At 50.7% G+C, this 24,110-nt stretch overlaps 1 protein-coding gene across 1 annotated transcript; it reads right to left on the bottom strand.

Moving 5' to 3' along the window:
• Positions 1-17,465: 17,465 nt before the first annotated feature.
• MRPL14 (mitochondrial ribosomal protein L14) lies at positions 17,466-22,696 on the bottom strand. Its single transcript, XM_008932786.3, has 3 exons — positions 21,762-22,696; positions 20,503-20,595; positions 17,466-18,126 (listed from the first exon to the last, which is right to left on the bottom strand). The coding sequence occupies exons 2-3, from the start codon at positions 20,574-20,576 to the stop codon at positions 17,760-17,762; spliced, it is 441 nt and encodes a 146-aa protein (XP_008931034.1). The 5' UTR covers positions 20,577-20,595; positions 21,762-22,696; the 3' UTR covers positions 17,466-17,759.
• Between the last annotated feature and the right edge of the window lie 1,414 nt (positions 22,697-24,110).

Raw genomic sequence — 24,110 nt, 5'->3', positions numbered from 1 at the left:
GTACTCCCCTGATCCCTGCTTCCCAAAATGGGACTGGGAGAGCCAGACTAGCTCACCCTGGAAAAGGGACATGCTGTGTGGTGTGCCCGGCAGGCCAACCAGCTCCAGGTCCCTCAAACCACATGGGGGAAAACCAGCAAGACAAAGTGCCCGGCATGCAGCAAATAGCCTGAGTGTGACTGTCCTACATGGTGATTTCTCATACTGCCCCATGTATGGATGTGAACTGAGTCTCTCTTATCCGTAGAGACCTGGCCACAGGATGGTGGCATGCACACCAGCAGGTGGGCTGTCCCATCCTGCTCCCCTGCACCTGGGCTGTAGGCAGGCATGACCGACTTCTTCCCGACCGCTTGCTGAGGACAGAGATCTGGGCATGCCTTTGGAAGCCCCTCAACACAGTAGTATCAGGGTGAGCTCCTGTGCACTGGCTGGCAGGTTTGCAGGGAGGTGCTCTCCCCGTGAGCTCAGTCAGACACTGTGTGGGTGCCGGAGTGTGTCAGAGACCTGCCACACACCCGCTCCTGGCAGCACCAGAGGGCAGCGGCACTGCTGTCTCAGAGGTAGCACAGGCAGGTTTGGCAGGGATTTATGTATCTTGGAGTTGCTTTCCCTGTGGCGGTAGCTGGAACCGATTTTGAATACTTAGCTGGTTTAAAATGAAAACAAAAATCCCTGGACTGACAGCATGTCCAAGCAAGGGACCACTTGAGTGCCTGGCAGCCAAGCAACGAGAGCTAATGCTAGTCACAGGGCGGAGGTGAGGAACTGCAGGCCCAGCCGAGCAGCTGGGCTCTGCTCCATGCCTGCTCTGGAGTTTAGATGCTCTTCTTTGCTCAAGCCAGGCTAATATGGGTGGTAGTAAGGTGTGCCTTAGTCGTCTCTGGGCTTGAGCTCCATCAAGGCCTGTGCTGCCTTGGAGGTGCTGCAAAGTGCAAAACCAGGCAGGACCACCTGCCAACCACAAGGTAGAAGCACCCATGTCACTGCAGGCTCTCCTGTCTTCCCCCTGCATCTCCTCCCAGCCCCAGGGGCACCTCACTCCACTGGCTGGAGAGTCCTCCTCTTGCCTGTCCTCTGGATGAAGGGTCCTGCAGGATCCAGGATGCCACTGAAGCATGGACTCCTTCAGAGTGTCACACAGTAACCACCTCCCAGCACACAGCAATCCTACCTAACTGGTTCAGGCAAGGGGTGATGAAAAACCCTGTGTCCTGCTGAAACCACTGTGGGATTTAGGTCAGGCAGGTGGGAGCATCCAGGCTGGAGTGGGACCAGTGGGCCTCAACTGGTGCCCAAACAGTTCCAAAGCCAACACCAGATCTGCACAATACCACCCCTGGGACACAGCTGACCTTGCTGGGGGGGATAAGTGCTGCAGCACCATCCTTGTCTATCCCATAAATAATGTGGGCACTGCTGAAACATGGAGTCCAGCACTGTGCTGAGGCTTTCTGCAGGATCCCTGGTCCACACTGCAGGACAGCTCTGCTCCTGCACAGTGGCATGGGGGTAGCATATGGGTAGGTACCTCCACCAGGAACTGGGTCAGTGTGCTATTTGGAAAAGCCAGGTTAGACCTTCACTCCTAGAGAAGCACCACTCTGGGGGTCTCCTCCAAAGCTCTCCCTGAGTATCTCTGAATATCCAATGCTCCCCAGAAAGACACTTCACCAATGCAGGCAGACAAAGTTACCTCCAGGGGAAATTTTATTCCCCATGTGGCAGAATGGGCAGTGGATAGGAAAGCAGCAATCCCCCCAGCCCACTGCCTCCTGGGAACAGCAAGGGCTGTTCTGTGCTGCAATGCAGGCGTGACCCACACCTGCTCAGGGTGGGAAGGAAGAAGGAAGGCTTTGGGGCTGTGCACAGTCACTTTAGCTGCTCAGTCATCCGTCCCACAGCTGTGCCAGAGATGCTATTGTCCTGGTTCCTACAGTGGGAAATCCCGGATCCATCTGGAAACGACCAACACATGCAGTCCCAGGTGAGCCTCAGAGGCCCCAGAAACAAAACAAAACAAAACAAAACAAAACAAAACAAAACAAAAAAAGAAAAAAAAAGGGGGGCTTTTCCTCTCCTTATCTCAAAGCACCAAGCAGACCTTGCTCCCACCTTCTCTGCCAGAAAATGGCAGAGTTCTCAGCTTCTTCCCCCGGCTCTCCCCACCAAAGGGCACCTCTGATGCAAGTGGCAGGTCATTGGAAAGCAAGGATGGGGCGCTGTGAACATCCCCCAGGGCACAAAGAAGCTGCAGAATAGGATGCTCCGGCACTGCCCTGCGAGGCCGGGCACAGAAATGGGCAGCAGGGAGAAGGGAGTTTGTTGACAGCAGGAGGCGGCTGTGCCCCCCAAAGCCCAGCCTGCCCCCAGCACCCCGGCCCTGGGACTGCCGGAAACATTCCGAGGGGCGCGTGGAGAGCACCACTGGGGCACTGCGGGGACCGAAGTCACGGTGGCAGCCCGGCGTAAAACCTACAGGCTGAGGCGGGTGCGCAGCCTCGGGGGGCGGCCGGGGACCCCGGGGCGGCGGGCCGCGGATCCATCTCCTCGAGGACACCTTAAGCGGCGTGCCCGCGGCGGCGCCTCCCCGCCGCCCGCCCCGCTCGGCTCCCGCCGCTCCTCGCGGGGAAGCAGCTGACTCGGGGCGGCTGCCAGCGCTGCTGGCTGCTGGATCCGGCCGCGCAACGTGCAGCCCGACATGTAAACCCGGGCAGGCCTATGCTAATGGCGGGGGAGGCGCCTGGCGCAGGGCGAGGGGGACGGAGGTGGAGGCCGGAGCACAGCCAGAAAATTCCGCGCCCCCCCCCCCGCGCTTCTCCATCACCACTCCCTGCATCCATCTGCCTCCCTCCTCCTCCTCCTCTTCCATTCATAAAATTCCGGGCGGCACTGCCACCCTACTGTATCGTGCGACGGCCGGTCCGCCGCCCCGCTCGGCCCGCGGGCAGCCCTCCACCGCAGCCCCCCCTGCCCTCGGCCCCCAGCCCGCACCTCTGACCCCTGCCCCCGGATCCCGGCCCCATCGCGAGCCCTCGTCCCAGCAGCGCCTCCAAAGCCCACACGAGACTTCCCACGGGGCAGAACGGCAATCCTGTCCTTGCCCTTAAAGCCAAATTGCAGTCTCTCTGTCTAGCCCCTCACCCCACCCTCAGGTGTGCCCAGATGTATTTGGGGGGCTCTCCTCACCACTCCCGGGGTGAGCACAGCCGAGAGCTGAGCAGTCAGCCCCACTGCCACCGACCAAGCTGCTGGAAATCGGGAGGTGGCAGACACAGCAGTCTTCTACCAACGTTATCTGTTTCCCACTCTTAGGGAAACCCCCAGCTCCTGTTTTCAAGCACCTCCTTAAAACCACAAAGCCCTCTCTAGGCACTGGGGAGATAGGGGAGATATTGTTACGGCTTCTCCTGTAACAAGTCATGGGCATGAGGCTTTAAAAAAGAGATGAAAGCAGCACCTACCCGCCAGGAGAAGAGTGAGTTAGCCGTCAGCCATAGTCCCTGGTCAGGAAGAAACCCTCCCAGGGCCAAGAAACCCGCTTCAGGAGGAGACACTGAGGGGCAGCCTCTTTCCCTCGGCAATCACTTTCCAGTTCCTTGCTGGGGAGGGCCTAGATCCCCACCGCCCTCTCCTTACAGGGTTCTATTCTCCCTCCCCAGCACACAATGGGGCAATCCCTGGTTGGGTCATATTCCACATCCCTTACTAGCACCATAGGAATAAAGTCTTGTGCCTTCCCACATCAGGGGACTTCCCTCAGTCACTCATACCTTTCTTTCCTCCCCCCCTCCTTAGCAAATGGTAACAAAGATGGCAACCCCACGCCCCAGTGGGAAGAAAGCATCCCTGCAGGGCAGCAGGGGCTGGACCTCCAGGCTCATGGGTGGGTGAGCAGGAGCAGCAGGCTCCGTCACCCACTCTCTCCCTTGCAGCATCTCAGCTCCTACCACCCTCCCTCTTTGTTCACCAGTATCCCTTGCCAGGATTAAAGCCCAGACTCCCAAGGGGAAGGGGCTGAATTTGGACAGGCCAAACAGAACAACTTGCAGGTGGGTCAGCGTGTGCAATGCCTGTATAGGTGGGAGATCTTGTGCTTGAAGCTGAATGGGAAACACTGAGCATCTCTACATAGAAGAGAGAGAGGGAGGGAGGGAGGGAAGAAGGGAGAGAGGGAAAAAAAATCTTGTGAGTGCAGTGTTTGCAAAATGAGCTGGTGGTAAATAGCTGGAGGATAGGCAGTGTCTCTGTACGTGAGGCGCAGCACGGAGAGCTGCACCTGAGTGAGGCTGGGCCACTGCTCGCTCCAGCATCACACGTCACTCACTGATGCATCCTCCCCAGCCTGCTCTCTCTGCACCAGCTCCCCCGCCTCCGCCACAAAAAAGCAATGGGAAAAATGGGTTCCCCCCACACCCGGTGCAGCCACAAAGCAGAGAGCCGGGAGAGGCACAACTGAACTTGATTCAAGGTCCAGCTGGTGCCTGCCCGGGTTCCAGGGGGTATTCAGCAGCACAAACCTCCTGATCCCATTTTCCTGCTGGGGACCCACACTCCCTTTAGCTCAGCGTTTCCCCGTGCTCCTGCTCAGGCGCTTTCCTCCCCAAGCAATGGCAGCCCTGTTTGCCAACACTCCCTCCTCGTTAGTGCTGCTATCCAAGGCCCTTTGTTCCCCTCGCTGGGAAGTCTTCCTTTGCATTTCGCAGCCAGAGCCTGAGGCCCAGCACAACTCATCGCACCTGGGGTGCTCCAGACTGAAGACCACCAGCCCTCCTCCCCCCACTCTGAAAGGCAAAATTCACACAGCACCTGGAAAAAAATTATGTCCTTCCCTAGGCGGGAAAAGGAAAAGAAGCCATCCTTCCACTGGAGAGAGGCGCGCTCAGGGGTGTCAGTTATAGCAAGCCGTGCCCCTATTTGCAGTTTTACGAGGCGTGCTCCCCAGGGCCGCCGGGATCGCTGGTCCCTCGGGCGGCAGCCGGCGGTCCCGCAGCCTGGCTCCGTGGGAAGCCAGCCCGGCACCCGCCTGACACCCTGTGGCCACCGCCCGCCTTGCAGGGACACGGCGTGGAGCGCGATGGGGAGACCGAGTCCGTGAGGAGACTGCATGGGAGGGGGCACACATGGTCTGTTGGCAGAACAAAGCTGACAGAAGCGGGGAGAAACCACAGACCGGGCGCATACCTGACTCCTGCCACCTGCCATCCAGGGATAAAATGCTACATACTTTCATAAAGCAGCATGCACGTGTCCTGGCAGTTTCTATTAGTGCCCATGGATTCAGCCTAGCATGTCCAGGAGGAAAAGAATTTCAATTTACTGCTAACTGATGCCACAGGCTTATATGTGCACAAGACCTCTTGCTCTATGGCAGCATGTGACAGTGGGGGGCTGCTTTTATAATGCCTCATCAGATGAGAGGCCCCTAAGAACATCCAATACAGGATGGGATCCCACATCCCCTAAGAACCTCCATATGGGTTTTGAGCCCCTCAGAGAGTCCTCCCCAATGTACAGCAAGGCCTTTTCCCTGCGCCTCCTTGGTTTTGCTCACTTCTTGCAAGAAGGCTGAATTTCCAGTTCCCAAAGCACAAGGGTTGGGGTCTCTATAGGGGCTGGAGTAAAACTTGGTCATCAGCACCCCACCAACCCTAAGGGGTGCCCACTTGTTGCACTGACCTGTGAGGTGTGAGGGTCAGAATGGCCACATGTGGCAGATGTCCCACACAGTTTGGGATGGGGACATGCTTGTGTAGGAGTTGAAACACCCTGGCAGTTCAGGTGCTCACGGCTAACCCTGCAGCATATCTGAGGCACCACCAGCAACTGTGACACTGCAGGACCACAGACCAGGAAAGTTCCAGTAACAGCTGGGGATGGAGCTGGCACTCACCCTTACCAGGGAAGTGGGAGGAATTGCTCCATGTGGGGCCCCAGGGGAGTTACAGACTCCTGAGGTCTGCCCTCATCCCTGGAAAAGCTGCCAGGACTCCAGGAGTAGTGGGAGGTGAAGGCACTTTGCGCAAGAGCTACACTACCTTGGAGCAGGCAGCTCTTGCTCCAGGTGATCACCTAGGTACCCAAGTGAAGCCCTGTAACCTTGACAGAAAAGCGTGTCTCCATTTAGGAGGGGATCCTTTGAATACTCTCACTGACTTGCCTCTGTTCTTCTCCAGTTTACAAACCGTTATGGATGTTCCACCCTTACACCCCACCAAGCACTGCATATGGCCACCAGCTTGGTTCTCCTGCAGGTACATCAGACATGCCCAGGGAGCTGGTGACCCCTAACCCTACTGTACTGCTCATAGCATTTATTCACGGCCTCCCCTGGGTATCTACAGTTCTGCATGCCTCTGCAGGGAGAAAGTCTGTGTCTCATTCCCAGGCTTTCTTAGGGCAGAGCTGGCCCTTGCTGAGAGCCCATTGGCAGCAGGGCAGTGAGGCCATCAGCTGCTTTCTCTGCTCTGACTTTCCCTGGCTGCAGTTCGGTGAGGCTCTGACGTGATACTCTGCCCCCGCACGTCCCTCTGGCCAGAGCCCAGCGGGGAGAGCCGGAGACATTGAGACAGCACATCACAGGGGGACCATTTTAATTAAAAGTGATGCTTTGGTCAGCAGGGCAGAAGCTTCTTTGGGGATATAGGGAGGAGGAGTGAGCTGGGTGAGTGATGCAGGAGGGAAGACATGCCTGGTCACGGTTATAGCTCTGGACTCAACAGCTTTGCCAGGAAAGTGGGAAGTGACAGAACGAGCTGGTGCTCACTTCTCAGCGGCCTTTACCATGGGGCTGGTGCTCCTAGCAATGACTACAGTGTCTTGAAAGCCCAGTGCAAACTAGGGGACTCCCTCCCCCAAACTCAAAGCATTTACTGTTCCCTGATACCAATCCCTCTCCCAGCAGAGAAGGAGGATGTCTGTGCACTGCTTATGGATGTTTAGGGGCACAGGGGCCTCATGTTGGCTCTCTGACTCTGCCGAAAAGGAAAGATAAAAGCTCAGCAGGGCCTTGCACCAGGTGGGTTAGTGCAGCACGGTAGGGAGCCACCACAGCCACAGTAAGCTTCTGGAGGTGGGAATGACAACGAGGTCTGATGTCCCTCCAGTTGAGCCGCTAACTGTGCTGTGTTCTCAGCTCTGGTGGCAGAGGGGATCCATCACTGCTGGGAATGTGCTAAGAAGACCAGAAAAGACTTATGAGGGAGAGTAGGGTTTGAGGAAGAATTAGGCAAGGGGATTCTTCCTCATATAGAAGTGAGGAATCCCCAGGGACTGGGAGGCTTGAAAGAAAGCCAAGCCCTGGTGTACATCCTAAAAAGCCTCTCTCAGGCTGGCCTCCTGGCTAGAGTCTAATCCACTCTGGGCAGTTGTGAGCCTCCTGCCTTTATCAGAGGATGCTCTGGAAAAAAGCTCCCAGACACCAAACAACATGATTCTAAATCACGAGGAATGTGTTTCCATTTAAATACCTGCCAGGCCTGTTTTCTGCTCCTGGGACAGCTGTGGAAAACAACATCCAGGCCCTGCATGCTGTGCCTGCCCGAAGCCATACCTCTGGAGCAGTCATAGGCAGAGCAGCCCCCAGCCCAGCACAGAGCCAGGTGCCATGACTGCAAGCAGCACTAAATTCCTGTCCCAGCAAGGATGTGTCCTTCCACCTCCCCGCCTTGGCTGGCAGCAGCCTGGTCATGTCAGCCACAATTCATTTCAGGTGAAGCAGAGAGTATTTCTAGCCTGCACTGCTGGTCGCTGTGAAGAGCCGTATTTGCCAATCAGCAGCAGCAAGACTGAGGGAGCATGGCGGGAGGATGGGTGGCACAGGATGGAGGTGGGAAAGTTATGCTGCTGGACCCTGGCAATGCCTGGTGAGACAGCAAGGAAAGGGTCGAGAGCAACTACGTGATGCTTTGCAGGGAGAACTGATCTTATTAATAAAAGCTGCTTCTTCCCAAGGCCTTGATAATCTCTCCTGCTGCAGATTATTTACAGCTGTGGAATTTAATACTCCAATGAACAAAGCTCTCTGAAGCGGCGAGGCAGCGAGTGGACTGTTAACCCTTCTGCATGGCACCAGGGGCTTTTGGCTTGGGTTTGATGTCTCAATGCAGCTGAGCCATAGGCTGCCACAGCCCCACCAGATGCCAGCACCTATGAGTCCAGCACCCAAGCCAGGCTGAGACCTTACAGAAAGTCAATACAAAGCCCATTCAAATGCCTAGATTCTCTTAACTAAAAAGGCAGGCCAGTGAGTAGTGCTCAGAGGCAGAGCCTGGGCAGGGCTGTGTTGTCAGCTGTGTTGTCAGCGAGTGGTGCTACATTACACCCCCAGGTAAGCACTTGACCTTACAGATATTGGGTCAACAAACTCAGCCCCCAGGCTGAGGATATTGTCAGCCCTAGCTAAGTTATCCACCCCTCACATTCAGTGTCAGGTGTGTGTGAAACTGAGTCAGCTAAGCCCCAGGAGCCTTGCTCCAGGTTTGCGACACCAGCGGGGACACAACTACAGCACAGCACTTCTGCTGCCCTCCCTGGGACCAGAAAGCCCAAGGCTAAAGTATATGCTTTAATGTGCTCTGCAATGTAACCCTTCCTCACCTTGTCTTGAAATTTGGTGCATCTCCAGAGACGGGTACAGGAACCATCAGACTTGACTTATTGCCTGAATGGTCCCTTAGATACAGGTGATTTAGAGGGGGAGAGAATGGGGTGGGCTTAAGGCACAGCCTAGTGAAAGTAGAGGTCAGAGGGATGCACAGGAAGGACTGGTTAATCACACGGGCTTGTCCCACCAGTGCCTGAGCCTGGTTTGAGTGTGTTCATTGCTGAATGGGATGGGCAGAAGAAAGCACCGAGGGTAAGGGGTGGGCTGAGGGATGGAGAAAGAAAGGCAAACACCAGGCCTCACTTACATGCTAAAATCCACTGACCACCCTGTAACAAAGTGGCAGATTCTGGAGCCATAAATGCAGCCTGATTTCGATCTAAAACTCTTTTAACATTCCTGTACTTCAGACATTCCCCAAGGACCACAAAAACCCTTGTGTCCAGTTCTGCACAGTTTAAAGGGTCACAGTAGCATCCCTACCATAAACTACATAACTATAATCCCCAGACACTATAAACAGTCCCTATCCACCCCATCTTGTCCCTGTAAGAAAAAGCAGAGCTATGGCAGAATTCAGGTGGGATCTGTTGTCCTCAGTCAGTAAAAGTCTGGCTGCTGAAGTGCAGGAAATACAAACCTCTCACACCAGCTCACAAGTTCCTTGGGGTAGTAGTCCATTTACTTCTTAGCAGAACCTGGCATTTGCACACTGCCAGAGCAGCCTATACCTGCCCTAAAACCACAGCATGTGCCTCTGAGGTTATGCAGCCCCTTTGCTTTTGACTTGAACCCCTGTCCCTACAGTCCCGCTCCCTCCGGTGTGATGCCATCTGCCAAGGATCTCTCAGGGCTGTTCAACCACCACATGCAGGAGAAGCTGGAGGTTGTAGAATGAAGTTCAGTCCAGCCTCAGGTAGCCCAAAATTTGCATGGGACAGCCCATGAACTCTATACTTCCTCATTCTTAAGGCCTTAAGGTTTGCTCAAATTTCTGCAGAAACAGAAGATACTACCTACCACCACCACTCTGCATTGGCAGAGTGTTTTGCCATTGAGTTTGCCCACAAGCAACACAGGCTGGCAAAGTGGAGACACCAGCAGTGAAGGACCTTGGGGACTAGGGAAAGGACAGATCCTGCCCTGCAGAGCCCGACAGATGCTTGTAGACCCTCTTCCACAGGCAGGAGGCCAGCCCGATTTCCCTCTCCCCGCCAGGGAGGTCCCCATGTCCTCAGTTCACCCCACTGCAGGTGAGGCCTCCTGGGGACCCATCTTTCCTCCACAAGGCAGAGCTGTGGCAAAGTGTTGGACTTGTGAAGCCAGTTAAACCAGCTATTTACTGCTGTTAACATTATGAAACACAGATTGGAGGCTTTCTAGAGCTGTCTAGGGCCTCCTGAAGAAGGGCTAAGAGCCAAACATAAGGCTCAGAAAACAAGGGCAAAGATAACATCTACCATCCTACCATCTCTTTACTTTATCTACCCCTCCAAGCGATGAGTTTTGTGCCTCCAGTGAACTGGAGCCTTTCCAGATGCAGAGAGGGGATCTTAGGCCTTGTTTTGAAGAGAGAAGTAAATGTAATTAGGAGCAAAGCTCAGGTGGCTGGGCAGCACACAACCATTTTCTTTGCTCCAGTCATGTGTGAATGCAAAAGCCCAAAAGCTCATCCTGCAGAAGTAATAGCCCCTCCTGCATTGGAGATGGGTACCACCTTCTCAAGCCTCCTGTGCATCCCAGACAGCTTGGACCAGATCATGGGGAAAAGTGTGAAAGTCAGGACAAAACAGCAGCTTGAAGCATGATGATAAGAAACACACTCTGGCCTGTTCAGCTTTTGCTACCCCTGGTGAAACAATAATGAGTGGTCTGCTGTTGTCAGTGCCTCTAGGGAGCTTCTACTGGGCCATCAGCATGGGTTAGGCATCACTCACCCCACTGTACCTCCCCTATCCTGTCCCAGCACATGGTGCCTGTTTGAGTGAGCAGGACCAGGCCTGGCAGGACCAGAATGTCAGGGAACACCTGAGCTCTTCTCACCTTCTGAATGCAGGAGGTGGAACACCTTCGCCAGCAGTACATGCCACCCCAAATGCTTGACTGCTGCTCTCTCAATTCACAGAACATTCCTCATTTCAGAGCCAAGGGACCACCATGATTTTCAATTACTGTGCCATATTGTCCCAGAAATGTGAAGAAGATTTATTTTTTCCTTATCCAGGGTCAGCTTGCAGTCTTACAAGCTAGAGCGACAAATCCTTTAATCCTATAATATGGGAAACTACATTGGGATTCCATGGTCACAACTGGGGTCCATCAGGGGAAGAGATTTGGTTCAGAGACTGGGCCACATGGCCACGGTTGTGAGCTACGTGATGGCCCTATTTGGCCAGGGGTGGACATCACAGGATGAAGTTACCATACCAGGGAGGTTCCAGCTCTCAAGGGCAGAAGGTCAGCCACCATTCACATTCATACTGGAGAGTTAGAGCAGAAGTAAGGAAGTCCAACAAAGCATTGCCCAAGATTAGAATTTTCTTTTGATAGCCCAACCCTAGCTCATTCATTTTCCTGCCCTGCCCTGGTAGATCCTGGCAGAAAGAGCAGCTTCAGGGCAGGTAGGCCCTGAATGCAGCTTCCCAATTCCCCACAGTCCATGGGCAGTCTGGGCTACAGCTGCTGTAGGTCACCACTGGAAGTACCCCCGGTACCCAGGACAGGATGTCTGCTGAGCCCTTCCCAGAGCTGCACTCCATCAGCTAGGACGCTGGCAGAGCTCACCCCTCCACGCCTCCAGGCAAACAGAGGGCTAGTCTCACTGTTAAGGAGCTGTGGGACCACCACATCCTGGCCTTGGCCCTGAGGAATACTCACCAGTGCCTGCCCTGCCACACCACAGCCATAGCTATGAAGAGCAGCTCATTTGAGCTACAGAACGAGCAGGGTCTGGGGTAAGGCCTTATACCAAAAGACCTCAGATGTGCTTCACAGCCTCTGCCTTAGTCCATGTTGTACCTTCACGCTTGCATGTTTACTTTTAAAGAACCACATTAGGTTCATAGAGTTTACAGCCCTCAGAAATTTTCAAATCAAGCTCATATTTCAGAGGCCCAAGTGACAGCCTGTTTCTGGTGTCTACACCACAATAGCTGGGCACATCACTTCCCAGTGTCTTGGTGAGGGCATGTTTACTATTCATACTGAGCACACTCACTTTAGCCAGCATGGAGGTGAGAGTCCAGGTTCATTTTGAGCTCTGTTAAGCACTGAAGCCCTGGAGCAATGAATTCTGTGGAGCAACTTGTGCTTTGGGTAAAAGGGGAAATGGAAAAAAGCTAATTTTATTTCCTCCAACAGCCCTTCTGATTGAATGTTGCTTTTGCACTCTCAGAGAGGGTGAATGGATGTGCCTGATGTCCTTTCTCCCCATCCTTCTTTTCATCCTTCTGTCATGAGCCCTCATTACTCTTCCTTCTCTCCAGGCTAGACACTCCTGAGCTTTCCAATTCTATTTTTTTGTTAGAGGGTCTATCTGCAACAAGCCTAGGAAAATTTCCATCCTCTACCCCTGACAGCTTCTGAGATAAGCTGACCAGCCCAGCATGCTCACTTGAGGCTTCACCACTGCAACAGCATTAAGACTCGATTCAGTGTCATTCACCTCCCCATTTCTTATGTTGGAGAATGGGAGAAACTACTCAGAAAACAAGTTGACAAGGCTGCAGTCAGTGCTGACTTACACAGGGGAGAGCCCTTTGAGCAGCGACTGCACAAGTTTCAACCTTGGGGCTCTGCCCTGGCAGTGGTGCCAGACCCAGCCCCGTTCCCTCACTAGCAGCTCTTTGCCCCCTCTAGCCCCTCTGGGTTTCCCGGTACAAGTGTCTAGCCCATACAGTCTCCCTGATGGACACTCCTCCCCTGCCCTTGTCTATCTTGAACAGTAGCTGCAAGATATAAACAAGTAAGACCCCAGGTCCAGCTGTTTCCCTGTCCTCTTTGCTCTCCCTGGTTCATGCTGATCCTAAACAGCACAGCCAAGTCCAGATGAGAAGCAGACAGCTAAAAAAATGACAGCCCTCAGTTGTCTATCAGAAGGGCTTGGCAGGGTCCTGCTGCTGCCTCTGTTAGCAGCTGGAAAATGCTGCTCAGCCTGCATACCTGAGGCTTGGCATGCCTTTCCCTCAGGGAAGGGGATTTGGCATCTGCTCTAGGTGAAAGGCCCTGGCAAGGGGTGACAATGCATTTTGAGGGGTTGCTTTGCATCAGAAGAGTGGCCCAGCTCGGGGCTCCCAGGAGAGCCAGGCTGTGCCTCCCTGCTGCCCATCTCTCCCCCCTGTTTTGCAGCAATCCATGAGCCAGCTGGGCAGGGTATCATGTCCCTCCTCTGCCCAACACAGGCAGCTACCAGCCCCATAGGAGTCACAGTGCTGCTTGCAGACCCATCTTACCAGTAATTTTCCTAGCCCAGCTTACCCTCACTAAAACAGTGACCCAGATGTGACCCTGACACTGCCGGTAGCTCAACAACCCTCCAGAGACAAGGTTCAACCTCAGTCAGAGCCCCTGGCTTTCCCAAGGGATGAGGTCAGGCTCAGACACCCCAAAGTCTCCATCTTCCTCCTCTCCAGCCGTGGCTCCGCTGCCCTGCTGTGGGTCGGAGGCTGGGGAACATGCTGACGAAGGGAGATTTTGTCTCGGCGCGTCAGTCAGGCTTAGGGGCCCACCGAGCGGCGGGGGCCATGAGGGCAGGCTGCTGGGTACACCATCACACCCACATTGCCATCTAGCCTCCTGTTCTGGGATGTGCAGCTCGCCGCCCTCGCCGTTGCCAACCCAGTGATGCTCGCTTTAAACCAAAGCCCTGTTTCTGGCTGCATCACCCCCACTTCGGCTGGGGTTTCAGCTATCTCCCCTTTTTCCCAGCCCCCAAAGTCACTGGTTGCCTCCCCCAGCTGTGGGGTCGATCCACACAGCTGGCACAGGGCCATGAGACAGGGCTGCCTGTCTCCCAGTCATGGTCTCCAAGCAGATGGAAGACATCAGCTCCCTGCTGCATCCTTCCACGATAATCTGTCTCACCCACTTCCTTTCAGGGACACCCCTTCTCACAGCCAGTTAATCCCCAGTGCTTGCCTGTCTCTTTCCAGACCCCAGTCCTCACCAGAGAGCCTCATCACAACTCTTTTCTGGGCAAGCATGTCCCCAAAGGCTATCTCTCCCTACCCATGCAGGATGCTCTAAGAAAAGATCCCTCTTCCCCAACCCCCATGGAAGAATGTCTGGACACAAAGTCCCCACCATCACCAGATGAACAGGCACCCTCTGGGGAGCTTCAGCTGATGCAAACCCCATATCCGAATAGACACTAACCCAGGGACCCAGTCAAAGCTGACCAGGGAGGCACATTTGCAGTGGGGCAAGAAGAGCCTAGGAGGACTCTGCCTTTGGCTTCCCCATCCCTCTGCAGTGGGTGGCAGCTCCCCCAGAGGCTGCTCAGATGAGGGAATTCCCCCTAACCCTGTCTCACACAGAGAAATGTTTCCATTTAACATATAAAATCATGTTAATGGCAGAATAATAAACATAAACAGGGAACAGGGGAGAGAATGACATTCTGGCAGCAGCTGAGACAGGTATTGTTTTGGTTTGTTTTCCCTCTTCTGAGGGAACCATCCCACCTGCCTGCAGCCATCCTTTAATAAAAGGACCTGCAGGAAGAACTGCTATGCAGAGGAAATCACATCTGCTTTCCTGGTAGGATGGATGCACAAGGAAAAACCTCCTATTTGGGCTTCAGGCAGATCCCAAAGAAGGATGCCACAAGCCAAAGCCCAGGAAACCCAGCAGCTGCATCACTGCCTCACTGCTCAGAAGGCAGCACGGGCACATCTGGAGAAGAGCAGAGGGTAGCCTGGAAGTTGAGAGCAAATGGTTATCATCCCCTAGGCCTAAACAAAAGAGAGAATCTGGAACTGAGGAGTCTTGAGCAGGACCTGCTCAAAGAAAAAGAGAGAGAGCCTGGAAAACCCACATCAGCCTGGGCTGCTGGCAAGGCCCCATCCACCTGCCCCTGCCTGCACAGGCTCTGCAGTAAGAGCAGCACTGGAGCAGTACTGGAACAGTCAGGGGCTTGACTGTCTCACAGCCCTGGTGGAGCCAAAGTCAGTGGGACGGGTGGGAGCAGGCTAAGGGCTCATCCACAAGACTGACCCTTTCCCCTCAGAGAGATACTGCCACAGGCAGCGCCTGGAATTTGCCAAGCACAGAGCTGTGGCTCTGTGCCAAGCACAGGCCAGGGATTTCTGCTGAGGTTATGTTCCTCATGAGGCAAGACAGGTAAAAACTGCAGGAGACGCGCTACAGGATATGCTTAGCTTAGCTGTCTGCATGTCTGCTTATTAAGCTCTGAGATTAAGGATTTAGTTCCACATATCAGTTTACTTAGAACTAAAGCATCACTTCACATTTCAGTCTCAAGTATGCTGCATTGTCTTGCCCACTTCCTCTCATGCCCTCTCCCCATGACCTCTTCCTCAGAAAAATGCTGGAAAGTTATTAGCAAATATTCTGTGAATTGTTTAATATCCAAACAGCAGGATCTGTGCATCCCATGAGAGATTCATAGCCCTTATGATCAGGACAAGAAAAACAAGGATTGTTTACAGGCCCCCAGGTCCTACTGGTAGATGCTTTGAAAGTGGAGTTATTGCCAAGCAAAAATCTCACAGTAAAGCATCCCTTTACATGTGTTATAAACCAGGCTAGCTGGGACCGAGGTATTCCAGCTTAGGATAGACCCCACTTCCACTCTGCTAACAGACTTTGCACAGAAACAAATACCCCATACAAGTGCCATTTGAAACTCTACTTTCCAGTGCTGTGCTAGTGGAAGCCATCTTCTTCTTCTGTTCTCAAAAGGATTTACATTGAGGAAGGCTGAGCTCCTTCTATCTGTCATAGGCAGGAAGGCCATGACAGACCTTTCAATTTGCTTATGATTTGTTTATTAATAAACTATAGAAGTATTTGTTTATGTGTTTATCAAGGCTGGAGGAGTTTCAAAGGTTGTAGAAGGTTTTCTAAAGCAAGACTGTAGAGCTGTTGAGTGGCATAAACACTTCCCCTAAAAATGCATAAAATCATGTACTCTTTTTCTACTCAAAATACTTTAGTCTACTACTGGGATGAGCTTTGAAAAAGCTAAAAACCACACCTGAAGTGGGCTGTGAAGATTTATCCACTGATGGTAGGGCACAATGCTGCCTTTCCCACCTCTTAGCCAAACTCAGAAAGATTCAGTACCCTGCAGCCCTTGCTGGTGCCAGCGTTTATCCCAAAAAAATAAAAAAGAGCACCAGGAGCATCCCATGCTGACCCAGGAACAAATTTAACCAGGGAAAAAGGCAATGGATAATGTCTGAGACATCAGGCTGTGCCATGCCCCTGTGACACAGAAGCAAACTCCACCCAAGGGAGGGAGGCCAGTCATGCTTATCGTGGTGACTGGCACGCAGAGTTTGTTTGCTGTCCCACTTAGAAAAGTAGCATAAACACCTCCTCTGAGCATGGACAGTTCTGGAAGTTGACTGCACTCAGATAGGCTGGAAACACTGACTTCAGGTGAGCATCTGCTCTGCTGCTATGCCAGTGGGCAGACACCTATGGAGGAGGCAGGCTGAGGGCTTAAAGGCAATGCCCACAGGGCTCAGAGGACTCAGAGCAGCAGACCCAATGTTCCCTGGCCCATGGACAACAGCGAACAAGGAACGTGCTACAGATAATTCTGTTTTCCCACAGAACTGAGTTCACAGAGAAGTTTTACTGAGTGGGACAGTGCCATAACTTAAAGGTTAACACTGAAATTATAGTATCATCTTTTGTGCATTACCTGGAATAATGGAGTTCAAGGGGATCCAGGACTTGCCTTTTCCATGAGTGATGTGGATTTCACACTGGGAAGCATGGGGCAGATACATCTGCAAGGAGTAACTGGCGTGGAGTGTGGAATAGCTCAGCACTGCACTCTTCAGATCTTCACACTGGGGGCAACATAGTGCCAAGGTAAGGAGTTTTCCCAGCAGAAGAGAAGGGCAAGGCAGAGCCAGCCACCACAGCCACCAGACCTGTGAGGAGTCAGCTCGATGGCCTGAAGCTGGCCAGACTCCTGCTGACTGCACCCCCTGCACCCTCTTCCCCAGCACTGCTCTATCAAGGACTGCTCTGCCCCAATGTCCCTTTACCGGCCATGAGCACGAAGTTTCTCTGCTCAGCTCCACAGTAACATAGTTGTTTGGCTCCTGGATCACAGCTGGCCCTGAAAGCAACACTAGCATTTGCCTGCTGTTGTACCTGAGCTTAAGAAGCTGGACAACAGCCAGTCTCACCAAATAACATCACAGACAATGTCTGACAACTGTCCCAAAAAGGAATACAAAAGGAAGGTTCTTTCTGTGGACCTTTCAATCTGAACTCAGCCCTTGCATTAATTGGAGAACACAATTTTCAGAGGTTGGTCAGGTGGAGAGCACAGGCTGCATCTCAAACCCACCCCATTCAGCTCCCCTTCCTAGCTCTGCATGCCCTGTTCAGCCACACGCTGCTGAAGTTGTAGGCCACCATGTTCTCCTGATTCTGATTCCTCCTAAATACTTTTCTTAGGAAAAAACAGAGAAACTAATCTTATTGAATGTCCCCAAGGCACCAATAGTTCATTTTGTATCTCTCCTACTCTATTACTTGTGAATCCATTTTGTAGACCCCAGTGTCACTGGACCAGGGACTGAACTTTGTGTCTTGCTCGTGGGGAACTGCGAAAGGCAAAAATAGGGAAAAGAGAGCATAAGCAGTACAGAACAAGGATTTTCATGTTCTCATTTTAATGATGACAGAGCAAATTAACACCACAGGAACAGTAAAGGTGAAGGACCATTTCCCAAACAAACTGCAGATGTTCTGTGAAATAAATCAACCTTCTTTTGGAGAAAAAGAAACTGTTTCAACATTTAAACTAGTTGCTTGTAATTCTTAAATAGAAGGAGAGACTCTTGATGAACCTCAACTTTTTCATGTTTCATCAGTTTGTAAAGAAGGACCAAATAACATCTACTGTATGAAAGGATATAACAGGATTGCTAAAGAACTCTCTTAGCTTTCACACAAAGTTGCGGGCAATGGCCAATACTTTGGAGAACTCGCCTTCCTTCCGTCGCAGGATATAGGGTATTGGGGTTTTTATCCTAGTCCCGATTGGATTTCCGTTATCTTCTATGAGTACCACATTGTTGGAATCAAATCTAGGCGTCATGGTGGGGCCAGGCATCTTGTGCCCTACAATTAAAGCTTTCTTCTTTTCTCCTTTGATAGCCAGGAGGATTTTATCTCCTACTTTGCCAACTCCGGTCTTGTTATACACGTGGATACATTTTGGTGGCCGGTGGTAGGACGTGTTCCCCAAGGCGCTGTTGTCCACCACTCGCACGCGGGTGAGTTTCTGTATTGCTCGGCATGCTCCAGTGGTACTAGCATAAGACAGGAAAGAATGAGAGACAGATCTCCTCAATAATCCTTGAGGAGAAAGGGCAAACTCGGCACAGAATCTTGTCATTACACAAACCACTCGGAAGGCGCCAGCAATAAATACATACCATATGGCTGACACATTGACTGCATTCAATGTGCTCTTTGAAAGCCAGATGCTACTTTGGGCTTTGCACACTCGTCACTAAATGTCAAACATAAAACGACCGTTCTCCTCTGAAACACGACTAAAAGATGGCGTGAAGAGTGGCTTGCATTTCATGGGCTCTTTAGCAACTGCAGATGATTCAACTTCAATTTACAAGCAAAAAAATGTGCTTGCTTCTGTTACAAACAGCCTGCAAGAAGCTAAGACTCAAGTCAGGCTCTTTCAATCTTGTACACATTCCCCAGCAATAAGGACTTTTATGACCAATCTTCTTTTCAGTGAAGTCTGTGAGGGTCTCCCATTTTATTCTGCTCTCAGTAAGATCTCTGAGGACCTGCTGTGGCTGAGCTAAGCTGTCACCAACTAGAATCTAAGAGATCATCACCTTCCCCATGTGGGAGGAATCCAGAAAGATACAGTCTCTTCTGTATCTGTTTGCTCTGTGGGATTATCAGAAGCAAGGAACAACAGAAATAAACTGCACAATATTAAATAGTTAGATCTGACTCAGAATATGCTTGAGAACAGCAGGAATAAACTCCCTTACAGAAACCACTATTCTTTTATTCAGTGAGCTCAAACTTAAGTGATTTGTTGCTTCTTTTCAAAGGACACCCAAACACAGACCATTGGAAAAGCAGAAAAATCCTTTCTACTGCTAAACAACTGCTTTGCATTAAGGTATAGAAACATGCTGGCCAGAGCTGCAGGAATGCCAAACTGCTGTCAACTGAACTACTCAGGAGACAGCATATGGAATCAACCTAATCATTCACCTTGTTTTTCAGAGCAGAAGCTTGTACAGTAAATAAAGACTAATAGGGACCATCATCCCTTCCGCAAGATGAAGGGCCTGTATTTGCAAAGCTGCCTAGAAGACAAGCACCAAACCTAGTGTGGATGGACATGAGTTGAAGCAGATATTTTTACACACAGTGAGGGAAGGCCAGCTGAGTCAGTTTGTGTTAGTCTAACTGCTCCAGAGGTCAAGCGCTGCCTTTACAAGATCTGTTTTCTGCAGCAGAGGCATACCCCTGCTTTCCTGTCTCTCTCAAAAGTCACTCACCTCTGCAAGCAGCCACTCCCTCCCATTCCAACCACTGGCAGGGACTGTGGTATACCACACTCTCCTCTGCCTGCTGTCTGTGGCTGCACAGCAGGGGAGACAGAAGGGAGGAGGCTGTAAAGGGAGAAGTGTTGTCACAGGAAGGAGAAGGGAAAACCTAGATGGGACTGAGTGTCACACTTTGCTACACAGAAGTAGCAAAGAGCTATGCAGAGTACCTGCACTAGGAGTACTTTTTCTTTTTCTTCTTTCTTCATCTTTGCCATGGTTTTGGAGCAAAACTCCACCCCAAAAGAAAGGCTTCCCCATTAAGAATGTTGAAGTCCTGCTTATCTCTATGGACTGGACTTCGCCTCAGTCTTGCTGTCTTTTATATATGTTTTAAATGTCTACTGGCCAATGCTCTCATGCAGCCCACTTACAGAGAAAGCCAGGAAGACTTGGTCACCTCCTCGAGTTAGTTCCTGGGACTATCACATAACCTAGCCCTGAGCATTGTCTTAATCCCCTCTCTAGACCACAGTCACAGGAATTACTATGCTCATCCTTTAAACTGAAGTCCTCATCCTTCAAAGAGTTACATGCTAGAGATGAGTGTATTGTGGGATTAGGCTCTAAGCTTTGTACAAGGTATTGTAAAATATGAAGTCCATAAATTTAAGAAGCTTTAAATGCCTTGGGCCTGGAACAAGAAACTAAAGAAAAATAACAAAATAGACACTGTTAAAGTATGAGAAAGTAATTTTTCTGATTATTTTTGTTCTAAATAACTGTAATGATAAACTCTTGAATAATTTTAAGGATGTAATTGGGTCTGCATCAGCAGGAGCTGGCTTTTTTGCATGTCCATCAGAAACACAGACACTTTCAACTTCTGCTTGCAGGCCCATGCATTGCTCTCAAATGCTTAAAAGCCTCCCTACATATGAAAATGCACAGTTCAGACTGCCAAGAATCTGTAAAAGTAGTGTTTGGGCCTACTTTTCAACCTTCAAGTGAAGGGACAACTCTGAGATTTTTTGTTTATTTATTATATTATTCATTTGAATTACAAACACTGTATCTTATGCTTGACCTACTTAATAGCATCTCTTTCAAACAGGAAATGCTCTGAAGAAAACAAAAGCAAAATCTGAAGATTACCTGAACTGTCGTTGGAGCACCGCACTGCTTAGATGGGTTAAGGATAAAACCAATCGTCTATTCAAGAGAGCCATGTGGATTCTGGTAACAAACCTGCATAAGAAAGAAGAGAATTATGAACTCTGGAAAATGGATGGAATTTGGTTTGCTTCCTTTCCTTTATGTGGATCACACACCAGAGCCTCAGCACTTATTTAAAGGCTGCAATCCACAGCAGAGAGTGGTAGCAGCGCTCACAGCATGCTACAAAGCAGATCTACAACCTCTGCCTGACTTCAGGAGGCAGTGTAATTCAGACATGTATACTACAAAGCTGGATTCAGTATTACTGCATTGCAGTTTCCTATGCACAAAGGTAAGGGCCCTTCTGTGTGCACTGTGAATCATGTAAGAAGCAGGTTTAGAATTTCAGATGTAAACTAGTTTAGTGGCTGTGGTGTCCAGTAAAAGCCATCAAGATTACATGTAAATGCTACCAGGGTTACCTACAAAACCAAGCAAAAATCCTGAGATACTCTGCAGACTGGCATCAGAGCTTTAAAAAAACATTTGCCAGACAAGAAGCAAGTCAGAGCTCTGCTGGTGAGGGCATGCTCCCTCTTAGCATATAAAGGTGTTTAGCAGGCTGTCTTTGCAGACCACAGCGTCACTGCTGCCAATCTTGCCCTGTTCAGACTGCCTGGGGGAACAGTTCCCTGTAACTTTATAGTGCTCACTCAACCCAGAGTGAAACACCACCCCCAAATGCAGCTGAGTTGGGTTACAGGGGTAACCTCCGACTGAGTACCACACCCTGACTACACCTGACTACATCTACAGCAGTTCCCTAACCTCATTCTGTCAGACTGACGGGGACCAGCTTGCATGCACAGTCACAAAGGCTTATCTGAACCTGGATCACTTTCCCAGACATCATTATGAAGCAGTGACCCAGGTGGTTATGCTGGCAGATGCAAGTGAATGGAGAAAACATAGATCTAAAGCCAGTCCTCTTTCAGGCCAGCTCAGGTACAGCTAAGACTTTCCACCTGACTGTAACTACTGTCATGTGACAGTACTGCTGTGACCTTGGCAGTGTAACCAACACAGACTTTGCTTCTCTCCTTTCTAAAGAAAACATTAAAAATCCATTGACCTCATATCTCTCTTTGCCAGTTCAGATGAATTTTGGGCCAAACTATAGGAATACATCATAAAGCCACTTTCTTGACTTTTATTTTAAAAACAAAGCTTAGCTTCTTTAGAGAGAAGAAACTAACCAGAGCCTTGTGACAGACGATGCCACAGCTCTTCTTATTACAACCAAGTCCAGCCTAAATCTTCACTCCCTCTTTCATTGTTTTTTCCTCCAGTGCATTTGCTTACTTGGCAGCTTTTCTACAGAGCGAGTGTTACCTGAGAGCAAGATGAGAAGCATGAGAGATGTGCACCACAGCAGCTTTGAGCAGCATTTCCTGAGCAAAGCACACGACGTGGCAAACCATCTCGCCTGTCATGCAGGCAGGTTTGGAAGAGAACAGCAACAGCCAAAGCTTAGATTTATTTACTAAACAAAGCCACTTTTCTGTGGGGTAGATCACCAAATGAGTTCAGAGCTTTCCCACACTGTCCCCTCTCTGAAATGAGACTCCAAGAAGGCTGTGTTTATGCCACAGTTCCTTTACCTAGCTGCATGATCCTAATGACAGCAAGGCCCTGGGGCATTTAGAGCTCTTCTGCCAACCAAGGTACAATACCTCGGCCTTGCTGCTGCTTGGATTTCTGAGTAAATTCAACTCTGTTGACTTGCTTAAGCCCACAGTCTGCCTTTGTCTTGTTCTGCTCTTGGGTGTACTGTCTCCCCATATGAAATTCAAATCCAGAAGGTAATACTGCTCCTACTTCCTCGAGAATCACACTGAGTATTTGGATCCCCATACAAAACCCAAACAAGCAGCAGCAAGTCAGCCTCTCTGGTGTCCTTGATGGATGCTTCTTGGGGAGTCCAGCTGCTACTGTCACCTGTCTCTATTTTCCTGGCAGGCAAGGTGGCCTTAGTGGCTGGAGAGGATGGGTCTGCTCATCCTCTCCACTATATAAGACCAATAGGAGAGGTCTGCTGGCTCATGGCAAGGCACGCACAGGCACATGCTGTCAAAGGGACAGCAACATCAGGACCAGCATAGCCAGATATGCTAAAGGCACATCTAAAATGTCCTAAAGTGCTGCTAAAACTCTGAACTCACTCCTGGGTGGAGTCACTGGTTTTTTCTACCCTATGGCAGCAGTGAAGGTTTGAAGTTACAAAACTACCAGCAGAAGCATCAAGAGCATTAAATGTCTAAGGACTGTTTATTTTTCCAGATGACTCAGTACCCCTTTCTTAGCTAAGAATTATTTCTCGGCACGTTAGGATGTGTCACAAGCTAAGAAACTTCACATGATTGATTATTTGGTATGAAGCATCCTGTTAGGAACTTAGTAAACAGGGGGGATGCTTCCAATTAGCAGGAAGGTTCAGGGTGGAGGGAAGAGAAAAATGCATCTGTGGCATGGAGTACAGCATTCAAAGGTGCAAGTGGGTTCACAAAGAATGAGTCATAACTTCAGCTATCATAACATGCCAGTTTCCTTTCTAGAACCGAACAGCCAATAGTTCGGGTCTGTCTCCAGGTGCTCCTCAACCAGACCCAGTCCCAACTTGCTCCGTCTTGTGGCTGTGACCTTGATCTCCCCTGCCCTCAGTTTTCCCCTCTGTGAAGTGGCTAATTACTAAATAACTAAACTCCAAAGGGCACAGAGGCCCTTCACTCTGTCACACTCAGTGCTGCCACACGAACACTCCGAGGTGGTGCCAAAATTAAAGAGCCTCCATAAATTGATGACAGCCATCAGCCCCAGCGCTCCTGGCACTTTTCTCCTTCCCAGTGCACATGTTGCCTCACACCAGTAGGCCTTAAAAAGGCTCAGAGGCTGCACTTAGCACAGGCACAGGGAATGCATGTGACTCGAGTATGCTTCTGAAGGTGGCTCTCCCCAGGTCATCAGGTTTCAGTGCTCAGGGGTGTATGGGAAGAGTAACACTTTAACCTTCAAGCACAGCAAAATTTGCAAGAATTCCCAGTAGTCTTGCCTGGAAGTATTGCCCCTGCCAGTATTGCCCAAGTGATACAGGAGTGCAGCCCACAACACCCTGGGACAGGCAAAACACCACCACTGCTTAGTACTTAGTCACTAATACATCCCAGACCAAGGATTTATCTTGGAAGAGACTTTTGGAGGTCACCTAGTCCAATCTCCTGCTCAAGCAGGATTAATTCCCAAGTTGTTCATGCTAGACAAAGGCAGTATTTAAATGGACACTATCCTCAAATGAGAGGCCTAACACAAAGATTGATACAACATTGACCACTCATAGCTGCACCAAAGCAGCGATAAAGAACTGTGCAGAGAAACCTCTCTCCCAGTTCCTACCCTGCTGCAGTGGCTCTGTCTCACAGTTAGACTAATTTTTTTAAATCAGCATCACAGAGACACTTGGCCCCTCTCCATATATTTGTTAAAAGTTAGCACAGACCTCAGACAAGAGCTCAGAGTAAGATTCAGAAAGGGGTGAAGAATTTGTCAAC

Source organism: Manacus vitellinus, unplaced genomic scaffold, assembly GCF_001715985.3.
Source record: "Manacus vitellinus isolate BGI_N305 unplaced genomic scaffold, ASM171598v3 scaffold_8_pilon, whole genome shotgun sequence".
In the NCBI taxonomy this organism is placed as follows: domain Eukaryota; kingdom Metazoa; phylum Chordata; class Aves; order Passeriformes; family Pipridae; genus Manacus; species Manacus vitellinus.
Note: the sequence above shows the minus strand (reverse complement) of the source record. Positions and strands in the feature narration are given on the sequence as shown.

Excerpts from the sequence above, each read along its gene's own strand:
- MRPL14 (XM_008932786.3), bottom strand. The coding sequence starts at position 20,576 with ATGGCTCTCTTGAATAGACGATTGGTTTTATCCTTAACCCATCTAAGC. Across the intron at positions 18,127-20,502 it reads GTGCTCCAACGACAGTTCAG|TACCACTGGAGCATGCCGAG; the intron begins GTAATCTTCAGA and ends GTCTTATGCTAG.